The sequence below is a fragment of the Vulpes vulpes genome, chromosome 11 (assembly GCF_048418805.1).
Source record: "Vulpes vulpes isolate BD-2025 chromosome 11, VulVul3, whole genome shotgun sequence".
Taxonomy (NCBI): Eukaryota; Metazoa; Chordata; class Mammalia; order Carnivora; family Canidae; genus Vulpes; species Vulpes vulpes.
The window spans coordinates 34,753,720-34,779,498 of record NC_132790.1 but is presented as its reverse complement, the minus strand read 5'-3'; the positions used below and the strand labels follow the sequence as shown (position 1 = coordinate 34,779,498).

General features: G+C 35.6%; 1 protein-coding gene across 47 annotated transcripts in view; it reads left to right on the top strand.

Moving 5' to 3' along the window:
• Positions 1 to 25,779, top strand: part of DLG2 (discs large MAGUK scaffold protein 2) — a 1,531,179-nt gene that overhangs the window by 980,907 nt on the left and 524,493 nt on the right. For all 47 annotated transcript variants that reach the window (XM_072726063.1, XM_072726058.1, XM_072726052.1 and 44 more), the window contains one exon: positions 9,869 to 10,038. In XM_072726063.1, coding sequence (XP_072582164.1) covers positions 9,869 to 10,038 — 170 coding nt within the window. The remainder of the gene's footprint in view (positions 1 to 9,868; positions 10,039 to 25,779) is intronic.

Below are 25,779 nucleotides of genomic sequence, written 5' to 3'. Positions count from 1 at the left end.
TCCTTGGATTTCTTTCAGTACTCACCAGCTCAGTCATATGCAGTGCCAATTTTGGATCCCTTGGAGCCCTCTGAGAGATCACAAATGAGGGCCTTCCATCAAGCTGCACTGTGATACCTTCTCTCCCCAGTGCAGAAATTATAGAAACTCTGCTTTTGTTATATATGATAATAAATATACATTATATGGCTTCTGAGTAAGATTTCATTTGAAGTAAGGACTTCTCTGCTTAGATTTTTAAAAACTTTGAAAATCTGTAGGCAGTGGAGACCAATTCAAGACTATTAAATAGAAGAATAAAGCAGTCATGTGTATTTTCAATAACATCATTCTGGCAATAAACTGGAAGGATGTATTCTAGGGAGCAAAGCTGGAATGAAGACTGGCAGGAAGTTGATTCCCACCCCACCCTCTCATCCAGGTGATTAACAATAAGGGCCAGATAATAGATAGGATAAGTGAAGATAAAGAGAAAACCTTAAACAAACAAACAAAAAGTGACAGATTGGTTGTGTGGTTGAGAAAGCAAGAGAACTTCCCACTTGTGGTATTGGAATAATTTACCTTGATAAAGAATAAAAAATGACGTACAGAGTTATTCACTGGGAAGAAATGAGGATGATTTGGCATTCCTCTCCATTTGAGATACACTCCACACTTCCACGTAGGAATAGATGCCAGGATAAACTGACCTTGAACTTAGATTTATAGAACACTAGAGCCAGAAGAGAATTTTAACATCACTGAACCCAATTTAAACATCGGGGGCAGAGGGTGGAGTGATGACTTACTTAACTGGAAAGTAACAGAACCAGGATTAGAATTCACATCTAGTTTATAATTCAGTATTCTTCCCAGACTACCATGTTCCTTATAGTTCTCAACTTTTCACAAAAATTTGCATTAATATCATTAAGCCACATTTAATTAGAATGAGAAGATGTATAATTATGAAGCTCACATATGTTGATTCATATCAACTTATGGGATTGGAACAGGTTTGAGTAGAGGAAAATAGGAAATCAAATACAACATTTTAAAATATATGCCGGGCAGCCCCGGTGGCTCAGCAGTTCAGCGCCACCTTCAGCCCAGGGATCTAGTCCCATGTCAGGCTCCCTGCATGGAGCCTGCTTCTCCCTCTGCCTGTTGTCTCTGTCTCTGTCTCTGTCTCTGTGTGTGTGTGTGTGTGTCTCATGAGTAAATAAATAAAAATCTTTAAAAAAAAAAATAAAATAAAATAAAATATATGTCTTCTAGTGTATATTCACTTTTAGGTTATGTGGGGGTACCAAGTCAATCTATAGCTTTTTTATGAGAATCTACTATGGATTTACACTTTATGCAATATGGGCAATGACAATTTGAGTGATTAGGAAACATTTTATGAAGCTATGGATTATGAGCTTGCCCCGGATTAAGGCTTGCCTTGATTAGGGTTTTGCAAGGCAGAAAGCACCATGAAATAAAATGCAGAGGCAAGAATGAGCTCATTATATTTTCTGGACAAAGAGGATATAAATTAGCTACAATAGGAGTTTGAGAGAAATCAGATTTAGATTCCCTTCAATGATACTCATTCATTTGTAAGTGACAACTGCATGCCAGACATTAGCAATGCAAGGATAAATTGTTTTATTTTATTTAGGTTAAGTAACTCTTGAATGCTGAGGGAGAGGAAATGATACTAGAGTTGCTTTAGGAAGTTGAAGCTGGGCTTGTGTGTCAGGATGAATTGGAGGGGGTTTACTTAACTGGTGGTCAGGAAAACCAGCTAGGAAGCTACTGCACCAATGGATTCAGATGGAAAGTACCAGAACCTCATTTCATGAAAACTGACATGCAGTTCTGTCTGCAGACAGAGTATTCGTCTGAGAAGGCTAAGTAATCTCCAGTCCTATGATTTTTTCCCTTTGAAATTCCCATTTCATGCCTCTTTTTCATGTTTACTCACTAACTTACCTGGCTCAAGATTTGTTGCTGGCCTCCCTGCTTTCCTGGGTAAGTGCCGGAAGACCAATCGCTGATGCTGAAATAGCCAATTTCTTCCCCCATTGTGGAAAGCTGTGATCTTTCCCAGATGACAGCTGCAGAGAATCCTGCAAACATTTTATATAAGGGAAATGAAGTGGCAAATAGAGAGAGAAAAACAGTACATTCACTGTAGGGGATGGCTTCTATGGATCATAAACCCAAGTTACTCTCACCCAGAATTAGAGAGAAGAGCAGAAGCCCTGTTTTTAAAATGTAGAATAAAGTGGCCATCACTTGGTCTTTGCTGAAGGGAAAGAGTCAAGAAAAGAGCAACAGAGAGAAAATGAGTGCTGGAAAATGGCTTGCATATTGCACTGTCTCACACAGTGTGGCAGCTGAGGTCTCCTGGTCCAAGTGCCTTTAGAGACTTCATTATAATGAAAAGCTGCAACATTGAAGGGACTCTGTCTACAGTCAGCTCAGGACTTTTTATCACAGTCGATTTGATCTACATAAGATTGAGTATTCCTGTTCATTTTAGAATGAACCATATATAAGCCAAGTGAGTAACCCTTCAATACCTAGCACAGTGGTTTCCAGAGTATGGTCCTAGACCAGCATGGCCAGCATCACCTAGAAATTTATTAGAAACATAAATCCTCTTTCCTGCTCCAGAAGTACTGAATCACAGACTTGGAGTGAAGCCCAGCAATCTGTGGTTTAACAAGCTCTCCAAGTAACTAATTCATGCAAAAGTTTAAGAAGCATTGATCTAGATTTTGTTTTTTGGCTTGGCTTTACTGTTTACCAGTATGATTATTAACCCCATTCATGGTTACTCAGTAGTTGGGATTGGTCCTTAAATGACTCCCAAAATTACTTTTAATCAGAGAAATGTGGATAGTAGAGTGCATGAGCTTTGAGACTATCTTAGACATTACATACTGTCATTATAAACCTCTTTGTGTTTCCGTTTCTGTTGCAAAATATATAAGCATTTATATACACATAGTTCAGTACTTTTATAAATACTTTATTTTTACGAATACAGGACACCCAGTTAAATTTGAACATCAGACAAACACAAGTAACTTCTAGTATGTTTCAAACATGGTATAGAACATACACTTAAAAAAAAAGTGTTTTTCTGAATAGTTATTATTATTTTTCAGACAAAAATCTGAAAGCCAAATTTAACTTGGTATCTCATCCTTTTTATATGATAACTCTGATAATTCTATTAACATTTTGCACTGGCTACCTTGTGGTAGGACACAGACAAACCAGTTGAACCAGGGATGACTGGTTCAAAAAAAGAAGAAAATAAGAAATTGCTAAAGGAAATAATGCATGTTAAGTACTGGTTACAAAGCCTGTTCTATATTAGTTAGAAATTTTTGTTGGCAAGCAAATGGAGATCCACTTGAGCTAACTTAATCAAAAAGGGAAATGAAAGAGAAGGACACTTGCAGTATCTTCTCAAATTCCAGGATGAATTGGACAATTAAGCCCTGAGAAGGACATCCATGGACAGCACTGGGGGGATCCCAGGAGGATCCCTCAAACTGCCTAAAAGCCCTTGCTTCTTTGCACACATCTGTTTTATTCCCCATATTCTTATGTAAGCTTTTGCCATTTCAGTCAGCATGGCAATAAATGGCCTCCACTGTTAAATTCTCAGACTACTAATTATTTTATGTTCAGACAGAATGTCTGAATCTCATGGTTTCAATTCCAAATTCACCAAAACAGGGACTGGCCAAACCTGACAAGCGATCCATGATAAGTTGGGTGAACTTAACACTCCTCCTGAAACCGCGTGGCCATTTCTTGGAGAAAAAGTCCTGGTAGATCTTACCACATTGACATATATGTTATGCTTCCTAAACATGAATCCTTTCCTTTTCTGGAAAACTTAAAATAAACAATTTTGATCTTTTTATTCTCAGTTTTTTTTTTTTTTTAAGATTTATATATTTTATTCAGAGAGAGAGAGAGAGAGACTGAGAGGCAGAGGGAGAAGCAGGCTCCATGCAGGGAGCCAGACGTAGGACTCGATCCCAAGTCTCCAGGATCACACCCCAGGCTGCAGGCGGCGCCAAACCGCTGCGCCACTGGGGCTGCCCTTATTCTCAATTTTAATGGACTAATAGCACCTAAAGAGGTCAGTGTAGCAGGTGAATTTTTAAGGTGAGAATTTTCAATAAGGAAGAACCTTAGTTGGCGGAGTTTTAAAATTCCCAGGGAATACTCCCATGCATTTCTTGAGGGGGTGCAGGAGAAGAGCAGAAAGACATAACTAGGTAAATTTAGAAAAGGTCATAATGATTTGAAGTCATTCAGGTCAGCCTGTGTGTGTGCGTGTGGTATTTCTTTTCCTTTTGGCTGGCATAAAGTTCTTGTCTTTTGGGGGTTAAAGTTTTGGGTTTTATTGTTGTTCTTAACCTACCTTTAATGACTCTAGGAATAAAAGAAAAATAAGAGGGATCCCTGGGTGGCGCAGCGGTTTGGCGCCTGCCTTTGGCCCAGGGTGCGATCCTGGAGACCCGGGATCAAATCCCACATCGGGCTCCCGGTGCATGGAGCCTGCTTCTCCCTCTGCCTATGTCTCTGCCTCTCTCTCTCCCTCTGTGACTATCATAAATAAATAAAAAATAAAAAATAAAAAAATTTAAAAGAAAAATAAGACCTTTTTGCTACCTTAACCTGCAGAGCTTTTCTGGTTTCATTATAGTTTACATAAAACCTATGGAGTCATTCCTTTTAAACAGATTTTGATTTTAAGTGACCAACTGTACTTTTTTAAGTGCATACAGTGTAGTTCAGTTCCCCAGCTACTGTTCTTTATTTGATAGTGTATTATTGCATTTCCTCCAACACATTAAACATTGATCAAGTTCCTGCATGATGTGGCCTTTTAGTCTGTAATTAATTTATCTATTTGACCAAAGAGGGTAATACTGAGTGAAGACAATAAAGGATAAGCCAACTCCGTAATACCCCTTAAAAGCCAATAGCTGCTGCAAAGTTAAGTTTCAGACCCTAGGATCTAAAACACATTCTGAATCAAGCCTTAAGAGGGTCTGAAGATAACTGGGTACAGTTTGATGTGTGGAGTGGGGCAAGGATAGAGAGGCATGAGTTGGTGAGAAATCTGCCAAGCCCTGATCTTTAGAAGCTTACAGTAAGGTTGTCATAAAGATATAGGTTGCATCAAAACAACTGCCTGTTTTCTTGTAGGCAGCAGAGGGGTAAATTTAAGGGGAATTACATTACACTTCATAAAATAAGACTTATGAAAGCCGTCTTTTTGCATTTTCTCCCCCCAAACCCCATTCACCTTATTTCTTCCTCCCTTTCTCATACAAAACTAAGGAAATCCTTTCAGTATCTTGGTTGTAGCTCTCTTTCTTTCTCTCCCTTTTGTATCTTCTTTCTATAATCACTTCTTATCTTTCTTAGGCAAATCGCTTATCCCTTTTTTATGACTATAATATTGTACTGTTGTCTGGTGCTATACTAAGTACTTCACTTGCATTATCTCATCTAATCCATGTAGCCATCTTATTATCCCTGTTTCCAAATGGAGAAACTCTGGGATGTCATGTGACTTGTCCAAAGCCACATAGCTCCTAAATTGGAAAGCTGAGACAAGATCCCAGGCTGATTTGGGTTTGCCAGGGCTCCCAGGCCTGTGTTCCTAGATTCTCTGTTGTGATATATGTCCATTATAGAACCTGGCAAGAAACACAAAAGTAAAAATATGCTTTTTAAAACACCCATAATCTCTATATCCACAAAGTCCACAAAGAACTAGAGCTGAAACTTTATTATCTTTCCTTTTGGTTATTTTAAATGCATAATGAAAAGAGATTTTACCTTTTAACACCAGCATTTGGTGATCAGTTTTTCTGAACTGATATCCTTAAAAAATGTGTAAAATCACAAAGCTTATTTTACAACAGAAAATACTTTTAGATATTACGTGTTATTTTAAATCATATCTTCAAAGTGGAACAAATAATTTGTCAGGTATTATTTGACTTTTCAATGATACTATATCATGTTCCAGAATACTTACTTGTTTAATGCAAAATTTAGGTATGATTCTGTAGACATGTTAATGATAAAAATATCCTTTTTTTTTCAAAGACATTTTCTGCAAGGAAATATAACAGAATTCTAAAGAAAAGGAGACAAGGAAAAGCTTAAAATTAGCCTTTTAATCTCTTGGATAGTTATATTTCACAAAGTGAATATTGTAGACTTACATTTGAAACAGCAAGCACTGAAAAATGAAATCATCAACTTAGTTGCATGGCTAGAGGGGAGAGAAAAGGTTTATGCAAATAAATTTCTAATACATATCAGGAATGTGATAAAGGCTGTACTCTTTACTGAGGACAAAGTAATACTTGAGTCTGAAGTTAGTGATATATTTATGTTTCAAAACAAATGCAAATGGTGGCTTTGTTCACAAAGATTATCTAGTAGTAGTGAAAGCAAATTAATTTTAAATAACTATGACCCCCTAGCCAGATGCTATTGCAACTGATTGAGAGGAATGGAAGGAAGTTGAGTGCTCTATTTGGCTTGATTTTCTTTCCTCTATATTTTGAGAATTTGAATATATAAACTCTGCCCCTCACATCCCTATTGTTTTTTTTTATTATTTAAAACAAGCAATTCTGAGGAACTCTGTATCAGAAAAAAGGCAAAACCAGGAATCATGTCCATGTTCCTGTCCTTAACAACATTGTGACCTTGTCAGTAAATTTCATCATCTCTAGAATGAGAATCAGTGTTTCAGAAATGGTAGGGTTTAAGTGCCAGTGAATAAATGAAGTGACTAGAATGGTATACAGCACATAGCCAGCCCTCCTAAAATTTCCATTTCCATCCTGTTCACCTTTCAATAAGTCCTTGAGCACAGCATCTTTGACTGACCATCAATAGCTGCAAATCTCATATGTACTGTACACTACAGTTCACACATATACCCATATGCATTGCCTGTCTGTCCTCTCATTAACTCTGGGCACACTTAAGTCTCTTTTCATGGGAGACTGAGATTCAAAGAGATGAAGTGACTTGACCATGGTCACGCAGCTGGAACTCTAATCCAAGTGTCCTGAAGGCTAGTTCAGTGCTCTTTTCACTGCACTAAAATTGCCTCTTTCCTCCACATGTTCAGGAAAAAAAAACGTCCAATTTAGGCTGTGATGTCCTCACCCCAGCAATTGACAATTAAGGATTCCACTGTATACAAAAGGAAAAATTTAGTACAGTGTGACTAGATACAGCATATAGAATTTTTTTTAAATGTCAGCCACTCCCTTCAATGGAAAGCAGTGTTTTAAGATATGATTAATATTCTGAGCATAGGGTGATGGTAAACACTATGTGTTTGCATTATTATGAGATGACAAAATTACCCACTCTCAAAGGACCAGCTGCTGCAGGGCGGCTGGCACCCGTGTTGCCTACATTCTCAAAACCATTTTAATTGGTAATTTTCCATGGTGGGTGTTTTTTTTTTTTTTTTCGGAGAGGAAATGTGTAAACGTATTAAAGACATAGCATCTGTTATGATGAAATGACATCATTGAATCTTAATAAGTGAAATGTTTCACCTCAGAATTTTGAAGCTAATCAGGGTTCTCATTGAGACAAGAGTCTCTATAACTCAGCTCCCCAAATAGGTATAGAGAAGTTATGGGGGGAAAATTATAGAAAAATTCTTCCCATACTTTTTGTATAATATTTCCACTACCATGTTATAATTTTGAAGTGAGGTACACAATATACATGAAACTGTTTGCCACATTTAGATGTACATGATCCTAAGAGGAGAGAGCCCAACTTTTGAAATTGGAAGACCTAAAATCATATCTAATCTCTACCCAAATTGCTAACAGCTTTAGACAAAGAACTGGAGCACTTGAAACAATCCTCATTTCTGTAATGTGGATAATGTCTTATTCACAAGATTATGGAAAGGATATAACAGCTAAAATAATATAAATCAAAATTTTCAGTGCTACCAATAACCATTTATTAGGTGCTCGTTACATACCAGACTCTTTGCTAACGATTTACATGTACATAATCTCATTTAATCTTCCCCATAAGTAAGTCTTTATTGTAGATATTACTATTATATCTATTTGTAGATGTGAACATAGAGGCTAAGAGGCTAATTATCAGTGTTTACAAACTTAGGAAATAGAAGGCCTAGTAATTGAATTTAGGCTTATTATTTCATTTAACAAATATTTGCTAAGGAATGGATGCCCTGAGCAAAGCAGGCACTGTTGGGATAAAGGAAATGGGGAATGGAAGGTGAATAAGCAACCAATCATATTCACTTTACCCTGGCCACTATGTGGAGAATGCATTAAAAGTTGGCAAGAGAGAATCCAGGGGGAATAGGTAGAAGCTGTAGAAATAATCCAGGTGAGAGATGATGTTGACTTCAACCAGGGGGCAGCAGTGCAGATTAAGAAATGTGGGTAGGAAATGGAGGGTATTATGCTGAATGAAATAAGTCAATTGGAAGAGGACAAACATTATATGGTTTCACTCATTCGGGTAATATAAAAAATAGTGAAAGGGATTATAAGGGAAAGGAGAGAAAATGAGTGGGAAATATCAGAGAGGGTGACAAAACATGAGAGACTCCTAAGTCTGGGAAATGAACAAGTGATAGTGGAAAGGGAGGTGGGTGGGGAGATGGAGTGACTGGGTGATGGGCACTAAGGGGGGCACTTGACAGGATGGGCACTAGGTGTTATACTATATGTTGGCAAATCAAACTCCAATAAAAAAATATACAGAAAAAATTAAAAAATATATGTTTACATGTAAAAAAATGTGGATAGGTTGCAGATATACTTGGCAGGTAGATGTGAATGTGTGGTGGTGGGACAAGGAAGTTAAGCAAGGTTAATCCCTTATTTTTTACTCTGAGCAACACAGTAAACTGAAATGGGAAATACTAGAGTGCATATTCATAGTGAAGGAAGGATATCTTTCAGTCTCAAGCCTTGTATGTTTAACCATTATTAAATATTTTACTAATGATCATGAATATAAAAGAGATTTGAAGTCCATAGCTATATAAATACAAATTACCTAGGCAGTTTTATAGAAAAGTCAAATTATTCCTTCCCAAGAGAAAATGCCCAAAAGGAAAGTTTAGTTACCATAATTCTTAGCTTTCAAAGTAAATACTTAAGGCAAAGATTATCTGAGATTTTCTTTGAATTTTGTGAAATCTGAACTTTAGCATCTATAATATTGTAAGATGAATTTGAGAGGGGGCAGGGGGTGGGGAGAAAAAAAAACACAGGAAGAGAGTTTACCAGAAAGCTAACTGGTTTATTTTAGATGATTGGATCATGTATATTTTTTCTTCTTTCTACATTGTTACATTTTTCAGATTTTCTAAAATGACTATATTACCTTTTTAAGTAGCAAATTAAAAATTCAAGAAAAATTAATCTATAAGATTACATTTGGTATGTCTGTATAATCCATAGTAAATTCTGAGAACCACTGCAATCATAACCCTCAGTCAAACCAGTTAAAACCAATCAAAATAATGATGTAACTGATAGAGGCCTTAAAATATGTCCTTCTAACTGCAACCTGTGCAGACGCTCACTGTCCCAGGGGACTGGAGTGTCAGATAGGGCCTGACCAGTAATGCAGTCCATTTGGAAAGGCTGGGAAGGCTGGGGAGTTCCCTTGAGTAGTTTCCTCCAAATAGAAACATTTTAAAATTGCTTATGCTCTTTGCTACCCCACTTCTTAAGGTTAGCTACCAATGATAATATTCTTTAAGAAAGCTTCCTAGCCACCCCTAACTTTTACCTCTTTTCCTTTCTTTCAGGGTCAATGATTGTATCTTGCGGGTGAACGAGGTTGATGTGTCAGAGGTTTCCCACAGTAAAGCGGTGGAAGCCCTCAAAGAAGCAGGGTCTATCGTGCGACTGTACGTTCGTAGAAGACGACCCATTTTGGAGACTGTTGTGGAAATCAAACTGTTCAAAGGGCCTAAAGGTAAAAAATAATAATAAAAAAATAATAAGTAACTCACCATAAGACGCCTGTGACAAACCATTTGGCTAAAATGTATGCCATAATACACCTATGATGTATTCTCTTCTTTTATGCTGTGACATTCAGTGCTTACCTAGAGATTTGAAATCGTGCAATAGGGTTTTATACAGAAGGTCAAGGAAATCAATACTCTAAATACAAACTCAGAAAAAGAAAGGACAGATTTATTTAGGAATCCTTATAAGCAATGTTCTTATAAATATAAACCATTTGTATTTTTCTATAAATTTTTAATCTTATTGTATCATCATAACCTCACTGGCATATAAATTCTAATTTTTAAGATATAAATGGTAACTCCTCATTTAGTGAAACAGTAATATGAATGATAATAATTAAACCAGTTTATCCTGAAATAACAGTTATTATATTTTGATACTACTGTTGTGATTTGTTTCGATTTGTAATGGTCTTGTGTGTTACACCCAACAAGTAATACATAACATTTTATACTTACAATAGTCAGAATAAGTTAAAATTTATTTTTTTTAAATGCTTACAAATTGTGAGGTAATTGTGCTTACTCTGGGGAATCACATGAACAGTGAGATGAATTAGTACACTAATTTTTAAAATAGTCATTTGAGCTCGGCTCTTTAGAATGATGACATTTAATATTAGCTTAACAGTATTTCAAATATTTTAGAAAAATCCAATAATTGGCTTAACAGTATTTTAAATACTTTTAGAAGATTATGACTGGATAGTTACTATATTGAGTAAATCATTTTTCTTTCTCTTAAAATCTACTTAATTTCTAAGGTTGTATGAGATTAAAAAGGAAATAAGATACAGTGCCTTCTCTGGAAGGCAGTAATGGGTAGTATTTAAGATCTCAGATCCAAGAGTTAGGACAGAGTTTAAAAGCTTGGTTCAGCCGCTTACTGGCTGAGCGATAGTGGTTGGACCAATCCCCTCATTATTAAATGGGGATCAATGGGGATCTGTCCCAGATACTACCCAAATACAGATAAACCCTGTCCACGGGGTTTATGAAAATTAAACATTTAACTAAATCTTACTCATTAGAAGTGTAACCTCCAAAGCCAAAGTGCTAGGTTAGAAACCCCTCCTCTATGGCTCACCAGCTGTTTGACTGTGATCAAATTGCTTAACCTCTCTAAACCTTAATTTTCTCATCTACATAATGCAGATACTAATAGCATTTGCCCCTAGAAATGTGAGGATTAGATGAGCCTATTCACATAAAACATTTAGAAGAGTGGCTGGCCCAAACTGAGTGCCAAATAAATATTACCTATATATATATATACATGTTATTTGTAGTATTGTTTACTACAAATAGTTTCAGCTCTTGCTACAATTGCTTGGTAATGTAATGAAAATATACAAATATGCCTCATGGGCTAAATTCAAATGCATTAAAATCACATAATTAAATCTGGAAAAAAATACAGTACTTGCATACCACAATGTCTGGAAGTATGAAAGAAGAGGCTTTCTAACCTCTACACATTTACTAAAATCATATTTACAAGGTGCTTTAAAGATAAACAATTTGAGCATCACATTGTTTCTATTAAAAAAAAATGTGCTATTTATAAATAACAAGTAGGTATTTCTACAATTCAATTAGCAGCAATTATTCAGCACAGCCCTAAAGCAAATACCACTTTGAAGCACTCAGCAAATTATTAGCGTCCATTAACAGGCCTCCTGTTAGCTGAGTCACTTGATGACCTCCAGCTGCTCAGCAGAGCACTTCAAGGTTGTGGGGAATCCATAGCCAAAACTCCTTAATTTAATCAAGAATAGATTTTTGGGGACCTTTATCTTTGAAACTAGGGCCCCCTCTGGCTGATTTAGTTCAGTCTGAACTGTTTTCTCCTTTGAGCAAAGAGTAGGATAGGAATTGCCCTATGACAGAAAAAGGGGGAAGTGGGGACAAGTAAGCATAATCCACCAAGAATACCTAGGCAATAACCCAAAAGTGCATGGCATAGGAATAATAGGTTTGGTCTACTGAGACATGAAGAATCAGGAAACTATTATTAGAACTAACCTCATATCCCAGGAAGCAGGCTCCAATAGATCCCTATAGAGGGGTGTCCCATTGGGATTATGTTGATTCAATCATACATTTCTGTACTGTCACCATTGAGGGGTCACTAATAGGGATTTATTTTTCTATATAAAGTTATTGACACATGAGAAAAGAAAAGATGTTAATTAGTCATCGTTTAAATTCCTAATGCCTTTCCCGGTGCCTTAGACACAGGAAGTGCTGAATCAGTAAACTGAATAATTAAATTAGATTCTACACTAAATAGGATGATACTTTGCAATGTTAACATCACTTGGCACCTTATAATTCTTTGCTTTCGAATGATGATATATTTAAAATAAATTTCTACCAATGTTGAGCTCACACCATGGAAACACTCATGCAACAGGGAGGATGAAGATGAATCAGATGTGATTCTGCTGGAAGAATCAGAAAGTTCTCATGGGAGAGAAAGACATAAAGTCAACTGCTTTAATGTAAGGCAAAATCAAATCAATTCTGTGATGGAGCATGTGTCATGGTTTATCTTAACCAAAAGAGACAAAATGTTCCAGTACATTTAAAATTTTAACACATACCCACAGGTCTTTATCTATGCTTTTTGAGCACATGGGCATTCTCTATAGTCAGCATCAACTCTCTAGCCAACTGGGCTAACTAGCCTCAATGATATGTGTATAATACAGAGCTAGCTTGAGGTGTTCATCAATATAGTCCTTCAGTGATTCAGAAAATATTAGGCATTTATTATGTTCCTGGCACAGAGGCTAACAGTGGAGATTCATGAAAAAAAGTAGAAATGGTTCTTGTTCAAGGAGAGGATAGCCCTTTCTAGAAAATACCCATAATGTAAATTGGGAAACATGCTAGAATGAATGTTAAAGATTATAAAGTGGCCAATCAAATAGAGGGTCAAAAAAGACTTCTTTAAGAAAGTGCCACTTCAGGAGCAGCCTGGGTTGCTCAGCAGTTTAGCGCCACCTTCGGTCCAGGGCGTGATCCTGGAGACCTGGGATTGAGTCCCATGTCAGCCTCCCTACACGGATGGAGCCTGCTTCTGCCTCTCTCTCTCTCTCTCTCTCTCTCTCTCTGTGTGTGTGTGTGTGTGTGTGTGTGTTCATGAATAAATAAATAAAATCTTAAAAAATAAAAAGAAAAAAAAAGTGCCACATCAGCTAAACCTTGAAAGAAAAAGAAAAATAGAAGTTAGCCAGATAAAAAGTGAAGGAGAGCATCCAGACAGACATAAAGGAATGTATGTATAAAGGCCCTGACAAAGATCTTGATACCTTCCAGGAACTGGAAGAGTTAAAGGTTATCCCAGTCACCAAATTAAAAAAGTTGTGACTGATGTTTAATAATAAGATAATGAATGACATAAAATGATATTGTCAAGGTAAGTGGGGTCAGATTATGCAAAGCCTTGCTGATTTTATTTCAAGTGCAGCAAGAAATTACTGCAAAATTTTCAGCCTAGGAGTGACATGATCAAATTAGCCATTTTCAGAAGATCATATGGCTGCTGTGAAAAAAATGCATTGAAGGGGCATGAGTGGAAACAGAGATCAGGTAGGAGTTACTTGGAGAAAGTTGAGAAAAATGGATAGAGTTGAGCTATATATTGGAAATAGGATTGATGCCACTTATTGCTGTAGATGTGGGGTGTGTCTAAGGATGAGGCCCAGTTTTCTAATGAAGCTATTGAATGGATTAGGGTGCCATCTATGAGATTAGAAAGACTGGGGAGGAACCCCTGTGGGGAGAAGAGTAGGAATTCACTTTTGAACATGTTGAAAGGACTGTGATGCATTTGAAAAGGAGATCTAGAAGGCATAATTGGAACATATCTGTCTGAAATCCCTGTCAAGATAATATTCGAAATTTACCCTATATTTTGTCAAGTATCTGGAATTGGAGAAATATCTGAATACTGACTTTCTCACTTTATATTAAAGATTCATCAATAATCTTTAATATAAAAAATGGTGAATATGGCTACATTAACTGTTTTGAACAGTTATAATAAAAAATAAGAATCTGGGCAGCCCGGGTGGCTCAGCGGTTTATCGCCACCTTCAGCCCAGGGCGTGATCCTGGAGATCAGGGATGGAGTCCCACACCAGGCTCCCTGCATGGAGCCTGCTTCTCCCTTTGCCTGTGTCTCTGCCTCTCTCTCTCTCTCTCTCTCTCTCTCTCTCTGTGCCTCTCATGAATAAATAAGTAAAATCTTTAAAAAAAAATAAATAAAAATCTATTTTATAGATAGTCTTAATGCCCAACTATTTTTGTTTTAGAATTGTTCTTGGTTTTGTTTATTTGTGTTTTTTTTTTCTGGTTATATAAATACAGTGTTAAGGGATCCTTGAAAAATAATTTGTGATATAGCTAAATGTATAGTTTTCTAATTCCATACCCTTATGTTTATTCCATAATTGTACAAAGTATTAATTCTGAAATGACCTTTAATACGTGATTCTGTCTCTATAGCAGTGCTGATCTTCCCAATATTCAACTAGAATTATCTGGCTGGTGATTTATGGCTATGTATTTCAGTAATGAATATTTGGGTAATATGCACTAATAATTTAGAATGTCTTTTCCTAATATGTAAAATGGATTTGGTCATTGCAAGCAGCTGGGGTGTCTGTTTGTGGACAGTTTAGGAAAAAAAATGGGTAATCATTATAGGAAGTAGTGATTAGGCAAATTCATTTAAATTTGCCAAGCAACCAAAAATATGCAAGGAAGAAAATCTGAAGTGTGCATGTGGTTTCCCAGGAAATTGGCTTACAATAAAAGTCTTTTCTAGTGACTTTCCCAAGAACACTCTAAGTCATAATTTCTAAGAAGCTGTATAATTAAACATGTGCATACTTGTTTCTGTGGCCTGAGCCAAGAAAGCCTTAACCTATATAAGAAAAGAGATGTCTTCTTTTAAGATGTTGTTAGTGCTTAAGGATTATACAACTAGTTTAAGGCCAAGTTCTAAAACTGAAAATGTTAAGATTGTCACTTTGTTTAATATCCAAAAGTAGACTTGCTTGTGGCTTTTTTAAGCCACTTTATTCAAACCAAGAGTGATAAAGTCCCTCTAGCAAAAAAATTTCTGTAGTTATTATTTAAAAAAATGTTTTTAAACATATTTTAATTTTTTCACATGCACACAGACACACACACACACCTATCTGTATGTTACAGTTATATAGGTCTATAATAGTACAAAGTGAAAATGCAGTGAAGATTATAACTCGTATCTTTGTATAAGAAGAAAAAATAAGTATAAAATACCCTAACTATAAAAGTCATTATATTAATGGCTATTTATAATGCGTATACCTCAGTCATTAGAAAAGCCACATGTGTGGTGGTAAGGTACTTCAGGCTTAAGTAGCTGTGGGTCCCAGAACAAGTGTCTTAATCTCCTTGTACCTCAAACTTCCTCATCTGCAAAACAGATATAATCTGAATATCTAATTTGTAAGGTTATTCTCAGAATAATAATTGTAAATTTTAAATACATGTTTATACTACTTTTACTCTTTTTATTATCATAATTGACTAACAGTTGAATTTTAAAAAGCAAAACACATACTCATCCCAGTGCTTTAAAAGGGCCTCTTCCAGTGTTTTTACAATCTTGGTTTTTACTATTATTTGTTGACTTAACAAATTAAGAGTTAATTAAAATTTCTTAATATTCAGCAATTCCAGATGGAGCCTATATAAATATTTTTGTGTGTTAACTCAGATTTCTGCATGCATATGCATATACACACACAAAATATATTGCCATTAGCATACATACATGCACGTGTATTATATATGCAGTTATGTTCTCTCTGGCTCTGTATGAATTTATTTCTAACAGTGTCCGAGTTATGATGTGGCACATGAATCTCTTTTATGAAAATGGGCATATATGTTTATATGTATGTATTTTTCCTTAGTTTTCCTAGTATGGGCTAACATTTCAGTAGGCTCCATGTGCAGAAGTAGCTTTAAGCATGTTGAGAAGTGACCCCATGATGTCCCCTTTATACTAACTTCTACCACATACCCTTCACCAGTGCAATCTTTTCTTGCTTCTGGCCTCCCTAGTTAAGTAAAAGGTTATCCCAGTCACCAAATTAAAAAGCTTAGTTTAATTTTATTTTGATTCTTTTCTCTTGACTACTGCTTTTATTATATCAGGCATCATATCCTTTGGGCGTTACCTCCAACACAACTGGTCTTTTTAAAATCTCCGCTGCCATTATTGTGGTGTCCATATCTTCATTATATCTTGTCTGATCTACTGCAATAGACTCCATTGCCAATTCCTCCCTCCTTGCTTATACCTAGATAAATCTTGCAAAAATCACAGCTCTCTTCATTGCTTAGCCCTGTTCAGAAGTCTCTAGTGGTCTTTCATTGCCACTAGGTAAAAATCTAAATTTCTTGCCATAGCATTTCTTGCCCCCTATTATCTCCCTCTCCTCCAGGGACAAAATTCCATTTCAGTATTCTCTTATGCATGCATCTCCACATCCAGGGAAGCTGGACTCTGTATAATTTCTTAAACATGGGTCAACCTAAGTTAAGGGGATGAATGAGCTGCTAATTCTAACACTTAAAACACTGAGTTTATGATTTTTGCCCAGACCTGTGCAAGTTGGAAGCATTTAATGAACACTGAAAAGGAAAATGCAAGCCCTAGATTTAGTCTGTGACCAAATTCTGAGCAGTAAGTGGAAGGAATTGGGGAGATGAAGCAGAGTCCAAGACAGATCATGACCATCACTGTGGTATGGCAAGCAGAAAAAGAAATGGCCAAGGTCTAAGATGAATGATTTTATTGCCAGGAGTAAAAAACCCTTGCATTGGACCCCTTTTTTTCAAACTTTACTGTAACTATCTGTTCAAGAGATTGGGATGAAAGAGTATTTGAAGCATCTAGCACTTTGCTTAAAGGCTCGCTAATCAAAAACCAGTTTCTAAATTATTGAGGATTTTTATTTTAATTTTTCTTAATAGCCTACTTGACAGGTTTACTATGCAGCTTGATTAAATATTAATATGGCATACATCTGGTATTACAGACAGAAAATTTCAGATATCTCATTTGAATGAAGTTTATGACTTGTCTCTATTTGCATACTCATTTATTTTTCTAATCTGTCCTTGTTCCTCCATCAACTCTTGTCTTTTCTCTCTCTGACACTAATCTGGCTAGAGTGAACTTCCTCAGAGTTGATGTGAGGAACTCCTCTGACAGTTTTCGGAGATGGTTACTTGGTAAATTATTCTACAACCTGAATTTTGGCATATAGGCCTAGAGCTGCAGTTATTGAGCAAAAAATAAGTGCTCCATGAACATTTGAATGAACTAAGATTTTAGTTGAGAATTAAATGCATCGCCCCTACACATAATACAGAGATTGCCAGTACTAAAACCATTTTGTTTTAATTCTCTCTGTCCATGAATAGCTTTGCTGATGGTGTTCTCTAACAAGCTGGACTGCTATCACCTTACCATGATAACTCAAAAGTGTTTAGGATAGCAAAGTTTTCAGATGTCCACAATTCAGCTGTTCATATCCAAGCAGTTCACCAGACCCCTGGGTGAAAACTGAGCACACAGTTTATGCAACTACTTTGCTTACTGGCATCCAACCATGAAGTGCATCAAGGGATACCATACATTCCCCTCTTTCTTACCATGGGGTAAATTATAATGTTTATTCATTTTTAATGCATATGCAAGTGTGTTTCTGAAAGCAAGGCACAGTTTACTCTTAATTTAGTCCCATGTCCTGGGCTCTGAGTTCTAAATGGCAGGTAGACCTATCTGTGCTGAAGGACCATTCTGTTTAACAATGATACTTAATAAGCACAAATGGCAAATTCAGCTGTCATGAGGTCTCAAAACACAACATTTTCCTTTTAGTGCTGAAATTTTTCAGTCCTTTTGAATTACCAAATTGTTCCCTTGAGTACACAAAGGCATTTGCTTGACTGCATGTGTAGTGAAACCTCTTATTGAAATATAATATTCAGAGTCAAAGAGAAAATGCCTATTTGTGTTAAGCCAGAGAACTAGTCTTCTTGGAGATATATTGTACCTCGATCACCACTCTCTCTCCCCCAAAAGAACAAGGCTTCTTTTTTTAATTGGACAAAGAACAACACATTTGATGAGTTCACCTTGTTCCCAGGTACCTTCTACAGAATTTCTTGAATATGTACATGGTTAGTCTGATTATTTATGGATAAAAGACATATCCTTGTGGATTGGGAGGCTTTTTCTCTGAGCTAGTATTTAGTCAATCTTTATAATGATATCTGTAAAAAAGCTCTCTCCAGAAATCTTCTAGAAAATTATTTATTCATGAAAAAACAAACTACAGATATGGCCATTGTAATCTCTCTGTTGTATACATGCTAATGTTATAGGAGGGTAAAACAATTGATTACATTTGCTAAATCCTTTTGGAAATTAAAGAATGATGCCACTCTTCTCATTTGCTCTTTGAGGTTAACATGTGGCTATTGTTTCTTTTCTTAGTTTGCTTTTTTGCTGTTTAGAGCTAGGTCATAATTTTTAATGGTATTTATGATTAATGGGTCCTTAACAAATCTTTAAAGTCAAAATTATTTTACCATGAAAACTTCAGATTTCAAAAATGCATTACAGTAGATGTAGCTTTGATTTTTTTGACATTCAAAAGTTCTATAATTCACACAGCAAACCCTATTTACCTAGCTGTAAATATTTGCTGAGGTGAATATTTACCTATATAGCACTTTTTAAAGTCTTAAAAGAAATTGTGTTGCCTTTTTAAATACTATGACCATAAATCTTTCTATTTTATGAGCAGCAGCAAAGCAATTTTATTAGGATTTGAACAGCACCTTAGTTGAAACCCTTCCTTTACCTAATTGTTAAATGGGAATATTAGGCAGCTACCTTGGTTATTGTGAGAATAAGAAACAAACACATGCAGAAAGCAATCTTCCATTCACTCAATAAATATTTTATTTCAAAAACATTTGTTAAGCCAGGCAGTTCAAAGTGCTAAATCAAAAGAATGTCAATAAATAAAGAAGTTTTGGCTTTTCTCCCAAATATCTTTTAAAATACAGTCATTTATCTAGATTAAAATAACACAGTCCTCTTTTGGCTAGGACTAGCTTCATGCTAAATTCATTGCAATCCCCTAACTAAATCCATTTTGGTGCCCAAATTCATCAACCAGCATACATTAATTTCTCCTCCTCCTATAGAACATTGAGATCCAATGAAATTAAAAATTGTGGTATTTTTCTTTCATGAACTATGACTCCAGGTGCTATCGGCTGTCAGTCAAAAGCCTGTACCACACAGACTTTGTCTCTGAGCATAATTCAGTTGCAACTAGAGACATTGGGCCCTTTATCCCTCAATAGAAAAGTTAATAGGAAAGATAAAATCGCTGCATTTAAACTCCATTAAAAAATGCCAACTTAGAGATCTGTAAACATGAAATATGTTATGAATTAGCCATTTATGAGATCCTACCAAGAATCCACTGAAAGTTGGAAATTTGTACAAAAAAATAATCTTAAGAAAATTTGAGAATTAGAGTCAAGGCTAAAAAGAGGGCAGTTAGGAAAAGGAAAAAGTGAAAATAAAAAGGAAACAAATGAAGCATATTTATCTAGGTAAGTCAGTCCCTATAGTCATGAATGAAGACAGTATATACAGTTTGTTCAGTATAGCCCATTAATCTTAGGAAGAAAAACTTCAATAGTTGCTTCCTGGAACCCAAAAATATTTGCTAAATATTCATGAGCAACTGAATCATATGGGAAAATTATCTTTCATATATCCACTCATTTGAATAAATGGAGAGTGGTACCTATGAGTTTTTTAAAATCATAATAATGTTGATGTGCAAGAACTTTTAAGTGTCAAATATTCTAATCTCTCAAAAGGTACACATTCAATTATGTATTTAGCAAAATAGTAACAAATGCCTTTTACTTATGCAACTACAAGTTGGAGATAGAAGCATGGTGTGCCCTCAAGGGAGATAGTGGTCCCAGTATAGTGGTGGAATGTACATATACATAATAATTATTATAGTACCACCAGATAAATATAGACACAGGTTTTTACAAAGATTTCGATTTCTGCTTCGATGCACTGGGAAGAAACAGCTTTCCAACACTGGTGACAGCCATTCACTTGGGAGACTGCCCCATTCACTGATTCCCTCCTTCCCAAAATTGAGCCAAAAGCTGGAATTCCTTTGAAATTATCTATTAATCTCATTCCTGCCTCTCCAGCTGCAATGGACAACTCTTCAAAGGACAGCCCTTCATTCATTTGTAGGACACTGTCAAGTCTACATTTAGACTCTCTCCTTTAGACTAAGAAACTCTAATTTATCAACCATTCCTGATACATCATGATTTTCAGACCTCTACTTTACTGTTTCCATCCTGTGAATGTTCTCAAGGTTGGCAATATCCCACCTAAATAACAATATACAGAATTACATATAAAGATCCCTTTATATGATTATAAGTACAGACCACAGTGAATAGAGTTTTATATGTGAGCTCCATACTTTGCTTATCTAATATAATACAAAATTGTGTTAGCTTTGTTTTTAAGACCCTTTTTGTTGGTTCTACCCAAATTACATATTTACATATGTAGATCTTTTATATGAATTACTGGCTATTATGTATATATTACATTCTATTTTAGAATAATTGATTTTTGATGTAAATTTATAAATTTATACTTATTTTTTTAAAACATTTTATTTATTCATGAGAGAGGGATGAGAGAGAGAGAGAGAGAGGCAGAGACACAGGCAGAGGGAGAAGTAGGCTCCCTGCAGGGAGCCTGATGCAGAACTCAATCCTGAATTCTGGGATCATGCCCTGAGCCAAAGGCAGATACTCAACTGCTGAACCACCTAGATATCTCTAATTGTAACTATTAAATATAAGACTGTTAGACTGAGCCTAGAATCCAGACCTATTGATATCATTCTTGATAGTAATTTAACTATCCTCATGTTAGCCATCCTTTTCTCACTTGTGTCCATTATAAGTGACCTAAGGCAGATAGATGATAGATGGAATAATTAGAAACAGGATGGACTTTGTCAGGAGCACATGTTGCCCAGCTAACACAGATATGAAAGTGAATCCTACATATATAAGGAAAGACTGAGCATAGAAGTATCAGATATAAATAAAAATAATGCCCATTATTTTAAGTCATCATATGTACACCTGAAATTAATATAATATTGTATGCTAATTATACTTCAAAATAATAATAATAATAATAAGGTCTATGGGCAAAGTTTTCCATGGCACAGAATATATGTACTACTGAAGAAACAGTTTCTAGGTTATGAAAACAGAGTAGTCTTATCTGCTCACAGAAATTCTCTCCCCCAATAACTCACAAAATGAACAACACAAAAGAGAAATCACTAACAATGTCAAGATTTTTTTCTAAAAGTGATGAAAGAAGGAATGAAGCACAGCTTAATATGATACTCTTAAAAAACTGTGACAAAAGGCACACACAGTTTAAGAGAAGTTAGAAAAGCTCAGATGCTACCCCATTCCCCATTTCCCCTCCTGAAATTAGGTTGGTAACTGACAAAATCCTGAGACATCTCACAGATACAGGTAAATCTAGAAAGAGTACATTGAGCGCGGCTTTACCTCTTTACAGAGTAGTTCAAAAAATTTTTAAAGATTTTATTTATTTATTCATTCATGTGAGAGAGAGAGAGAGAGAGAGAGAGAGAGAGAGGCAGAGACACAGGCAGAGGGAGAAGTGGGCTCCATGCAGGGAACCCGACGTGGGACTCGATTCTGGGTCTCCAGGATCATGCCCTGGACCGAACGAAGACAGCGCTAAACTGCTGAGCCACCCAGGCTGCTCCAGAGTAGTTCAAATTTTAAACTTGCTGTTAGGAGAACCTTAAAGTGAGGGAAGTTAGCAGTAATGCTGGTATTCTCTGATGGAAGTTATAGTTCTGTAACTACACCTTGAATGAGAGAAACTACCCAAGTAGATGTACCCTGGTGTAGGACAAGGATTTCAGAGATAGCAGGATTTGGGTATTCTAAGAAAAATGGAAGACTTGACTACAGCCTTCACTGAGCCCTCCCACAATTCCTTCCTCAGTTGTTGCCTCAGCTGCTAAAGTGATTAGAACACAAAATATCTAGATCCTCCACCATAACTCAGAAGGAAAAGCAAAATGTTTATAGGTGTAAATGAAAAGAATAAACTAGTAGTCACATATACTATATCAGGACAAATAGTGTCTGATTGAACTTCCCAAAATCCTGAACATTTTAATAATTGTAAAAATACCACAATCAAAATGAAAAAGAAGTATCATGAGTATAATTTATTAAGCACTTACTGTACGTTGGGCACTTACATATACATAGCACTTTACTATGTGTTCTAAGTGTTGTGTGTATAGCAATATATCTATATACCTCTTTCATTGTTGTAAGAATTCCAGTGTGCTACTTTATTACATATGCAGATATGAGATTCAATAACTTGCCTGAAATTATGCAAATAGTGAGAGAGACAGAATAGAATTGTCTGGCTCCTGAACTCATGCTACCTGTAGTTGATCATGGTCTTTATAACCTGAAAATAAAAGGAAGAGAGAAATAAGACAAATAGCTTAAGCTATAATTCAAGGAGGAGAAATAAATTACTCATGATTCATGCTATAGAAGAACTTAAAGAAAATAAAGTCAATAAAATAAGTGCTGGAAGACAAAATGATAAAACTACAGACTATGAGCTGCAAAGAAAAATTGCAGACCTGATGAATCCAATAAAGGGCCTAATAGCATCTTTATAGAACTCATGAATATATCATATACAGTAAGAAAAAATAGATGTCACTGAAATTAGTGACAAAGAAGAAAGCTTGAGATAATCATAGTGAACATAAACTTAAAAAAAAATAAAAAGAGAAAGGAATATTCTAACACTACATCAAACAAGCACTGCAGAGTTTTGAGAAAAAGACTTGGTGGCCCAGGGTGTCCAGACAAGGCAAGGGTTCAAAAAACATATTATCAAGGGTGTGTGGGTGGCTCAGGTGATTAAATGTCTGCCTTCAGCTCAGGTCATGATTACAGGATCCTGGGATCAAGCCCCACATTGGGCTTCCTGACTTGTGCTCTCTCTCTCTCTCTCTCTCTCTCACTCTGTCTACCTCAAATAAATTAATAAAACTTTAAATATATATATATAGTCAGTGATGCAAACTTTCTTAAAAATATACCTTTTATCATAGCCATTGTTTACATTGTTCCTGACATAATTTTTTTAAAGATTTATTTATTTTTTTATAACAGACACAGAGAGAGAGAGGCAGAGACACAGGAGGAGGGAGAAGCAGGCTCCATGCTGGGAGCCTGACGTGGGACTTGATCCCAGGACTCCAGGATCATGCCCTGAGCCAAAGGCAGGTGCTAAACCGCTGAGCCACCCAGGAATCCCATGTTCCTGACATAATTTTGATTATGAATTGAAAAAGTGAAAAAATATACTTATTTGTGATGATAAGACAAAGGAAGTCATTCAGAAGTTATTTAAAACAATAAAAGAGGGCAGCCTGGGTGGTTCAGCGGTTTAGCACTGCCTTCAGCCCAGGGCCTGATCCTGGAGACCTGGGATCGAGTCCCATGTCAGGCTCCGTGCATGGAGCCTGCTTCTCCCTCTGCCTGTGTCTCTGTCTCTCTCTCTCTCTCTCTCTCTCTCTCTCATGTCTCTCATGAATAAATAAATAAAATCTTTTAATAAATAAAACAATAAAAGAATTCAGTATAGTAACTAGGTATAAAACTAATGTATAGAAATCAATCAGCAATATATCCACATATATAAATAAATATAGTAGCCAATTAAAAGATCTAGTGGAAGAAGATATACCACTTATAGTAGCAACAAAAATGATAAATGCTTAAGAACAAACTTTTTTATAAACATGTGAGATATATATAAGGGTAACTTTATTTTTTTTAACAATTATTTATTTATTTATTTATTCACGAGAGACACAGAGAGAGAGAAAGAGAGGCAGAGACATAGGCAGAGGGAGAAGGCTCCATGCAGGAAGCCCAATGTGGGACTTGATCCCGGAATCTGAGTCAAAGGCAGACGCTCAACCGCTGAGCTACTCAGGCATCCCTATATAAGGGTAACTTTAAAATGTTACAAGGGAGTATATAAGAAGGGGACATCATACATTATTTGAAAGGAAGATGCAACATTAAGAATGTCAACTTTCGTTTTATACTAAAAATTTTAAGAAAAAATTCTAATGAAAAAATCTAAACCAGGAAAACTTATTCAAAAATTTATATGGAAAAATTAATATGCAAGAATAGTGAAGATAATTCAGAATAATAAAAATAATGAGGTATGTCCAGGCCAACCAGATACTAAAACATATTATTGAACTATAGTAATTAAAAATATATATCAAAATAAAAGACTGAAAAATCCAAAAGTAGACAAGGGACATAAAGAAATTTAGTATGTGATAAAGGTGGAATTTTGAATGAGGAGGAAAAGATACATTGTTTACTAAGTCATATTGGGAAAACTGTGTCTGTTTTTACAAAAATAAATAAAATCATATACCTACTTCATAATCTAACCCCAAATAAATTGTCACTCAATCAAACTTTTATACTTATAAATGAAAACAGAACTATAAAGGTAGAGATGGCTAAATTGAAGTAGAGTAAAATTAGGAATTTTGTTGATTAAAAGGGTGAAAAAGAAAGCTATTGAGTCGAGAAAATGTTTTCAGTAGATCTAGCTATTACACTTGTGTACAATAGTCAATCTTACTTTTAATGAAAAAACTGTAAATTAAAATACAGGATACCATTTTTCACCTGTCAAACTGTCCACATTCAAAAATTGTGACAACGGACTGTGTTGACAGGTGTGGAGAATAAGGCTGATTCACATATTGCTGGTGGAATATAAACTACTACATTATCTTAAAAAGCCATTTTAAAATGCATCCAGCTTTTTAAATGCCCAAATCATTTGATATTGTGATTAGTGATTCTATTCCTAGGAATTCATCTTATAAGTGAACTTACATATGTGTGAAATACAGTTAATTGCAGCTCTCGTATCAAAAAATGTAAACAGTCTAAATGATAAAGAAGAATGGCTACAACAATTACATATATCCATATAATATAATGCCAATTTCTGTTAAAAAATATGAGAAGCTCCACATGAACACTTAAGGAGCAAAATCCAATATATGTTGTTAAACTACATATATGGAACAGGCAATATACATAACGTTTTATCATTTGTGCAAAAGAAAAATTAATATAAACAATATGCTGGTACTATATAGAAGATATTTAGAAACATAACTGGTAGTAGCGGTTGCCCCAACAGAGAAACTGTGTGGGAGGAAAACTTACTTTTTAACTCTATACTCTTTGTACCTTTTGGACTTCCTATCATATACATATATTATGTATTTGAACATAACAAAATCAAATTTTTTAAGGAAAAAAAGGTGTAGAAATGGAAGGATGAGGAGATCACAAAGGGAAATAGGCTTAGCAGTATTAACACCAGCAAT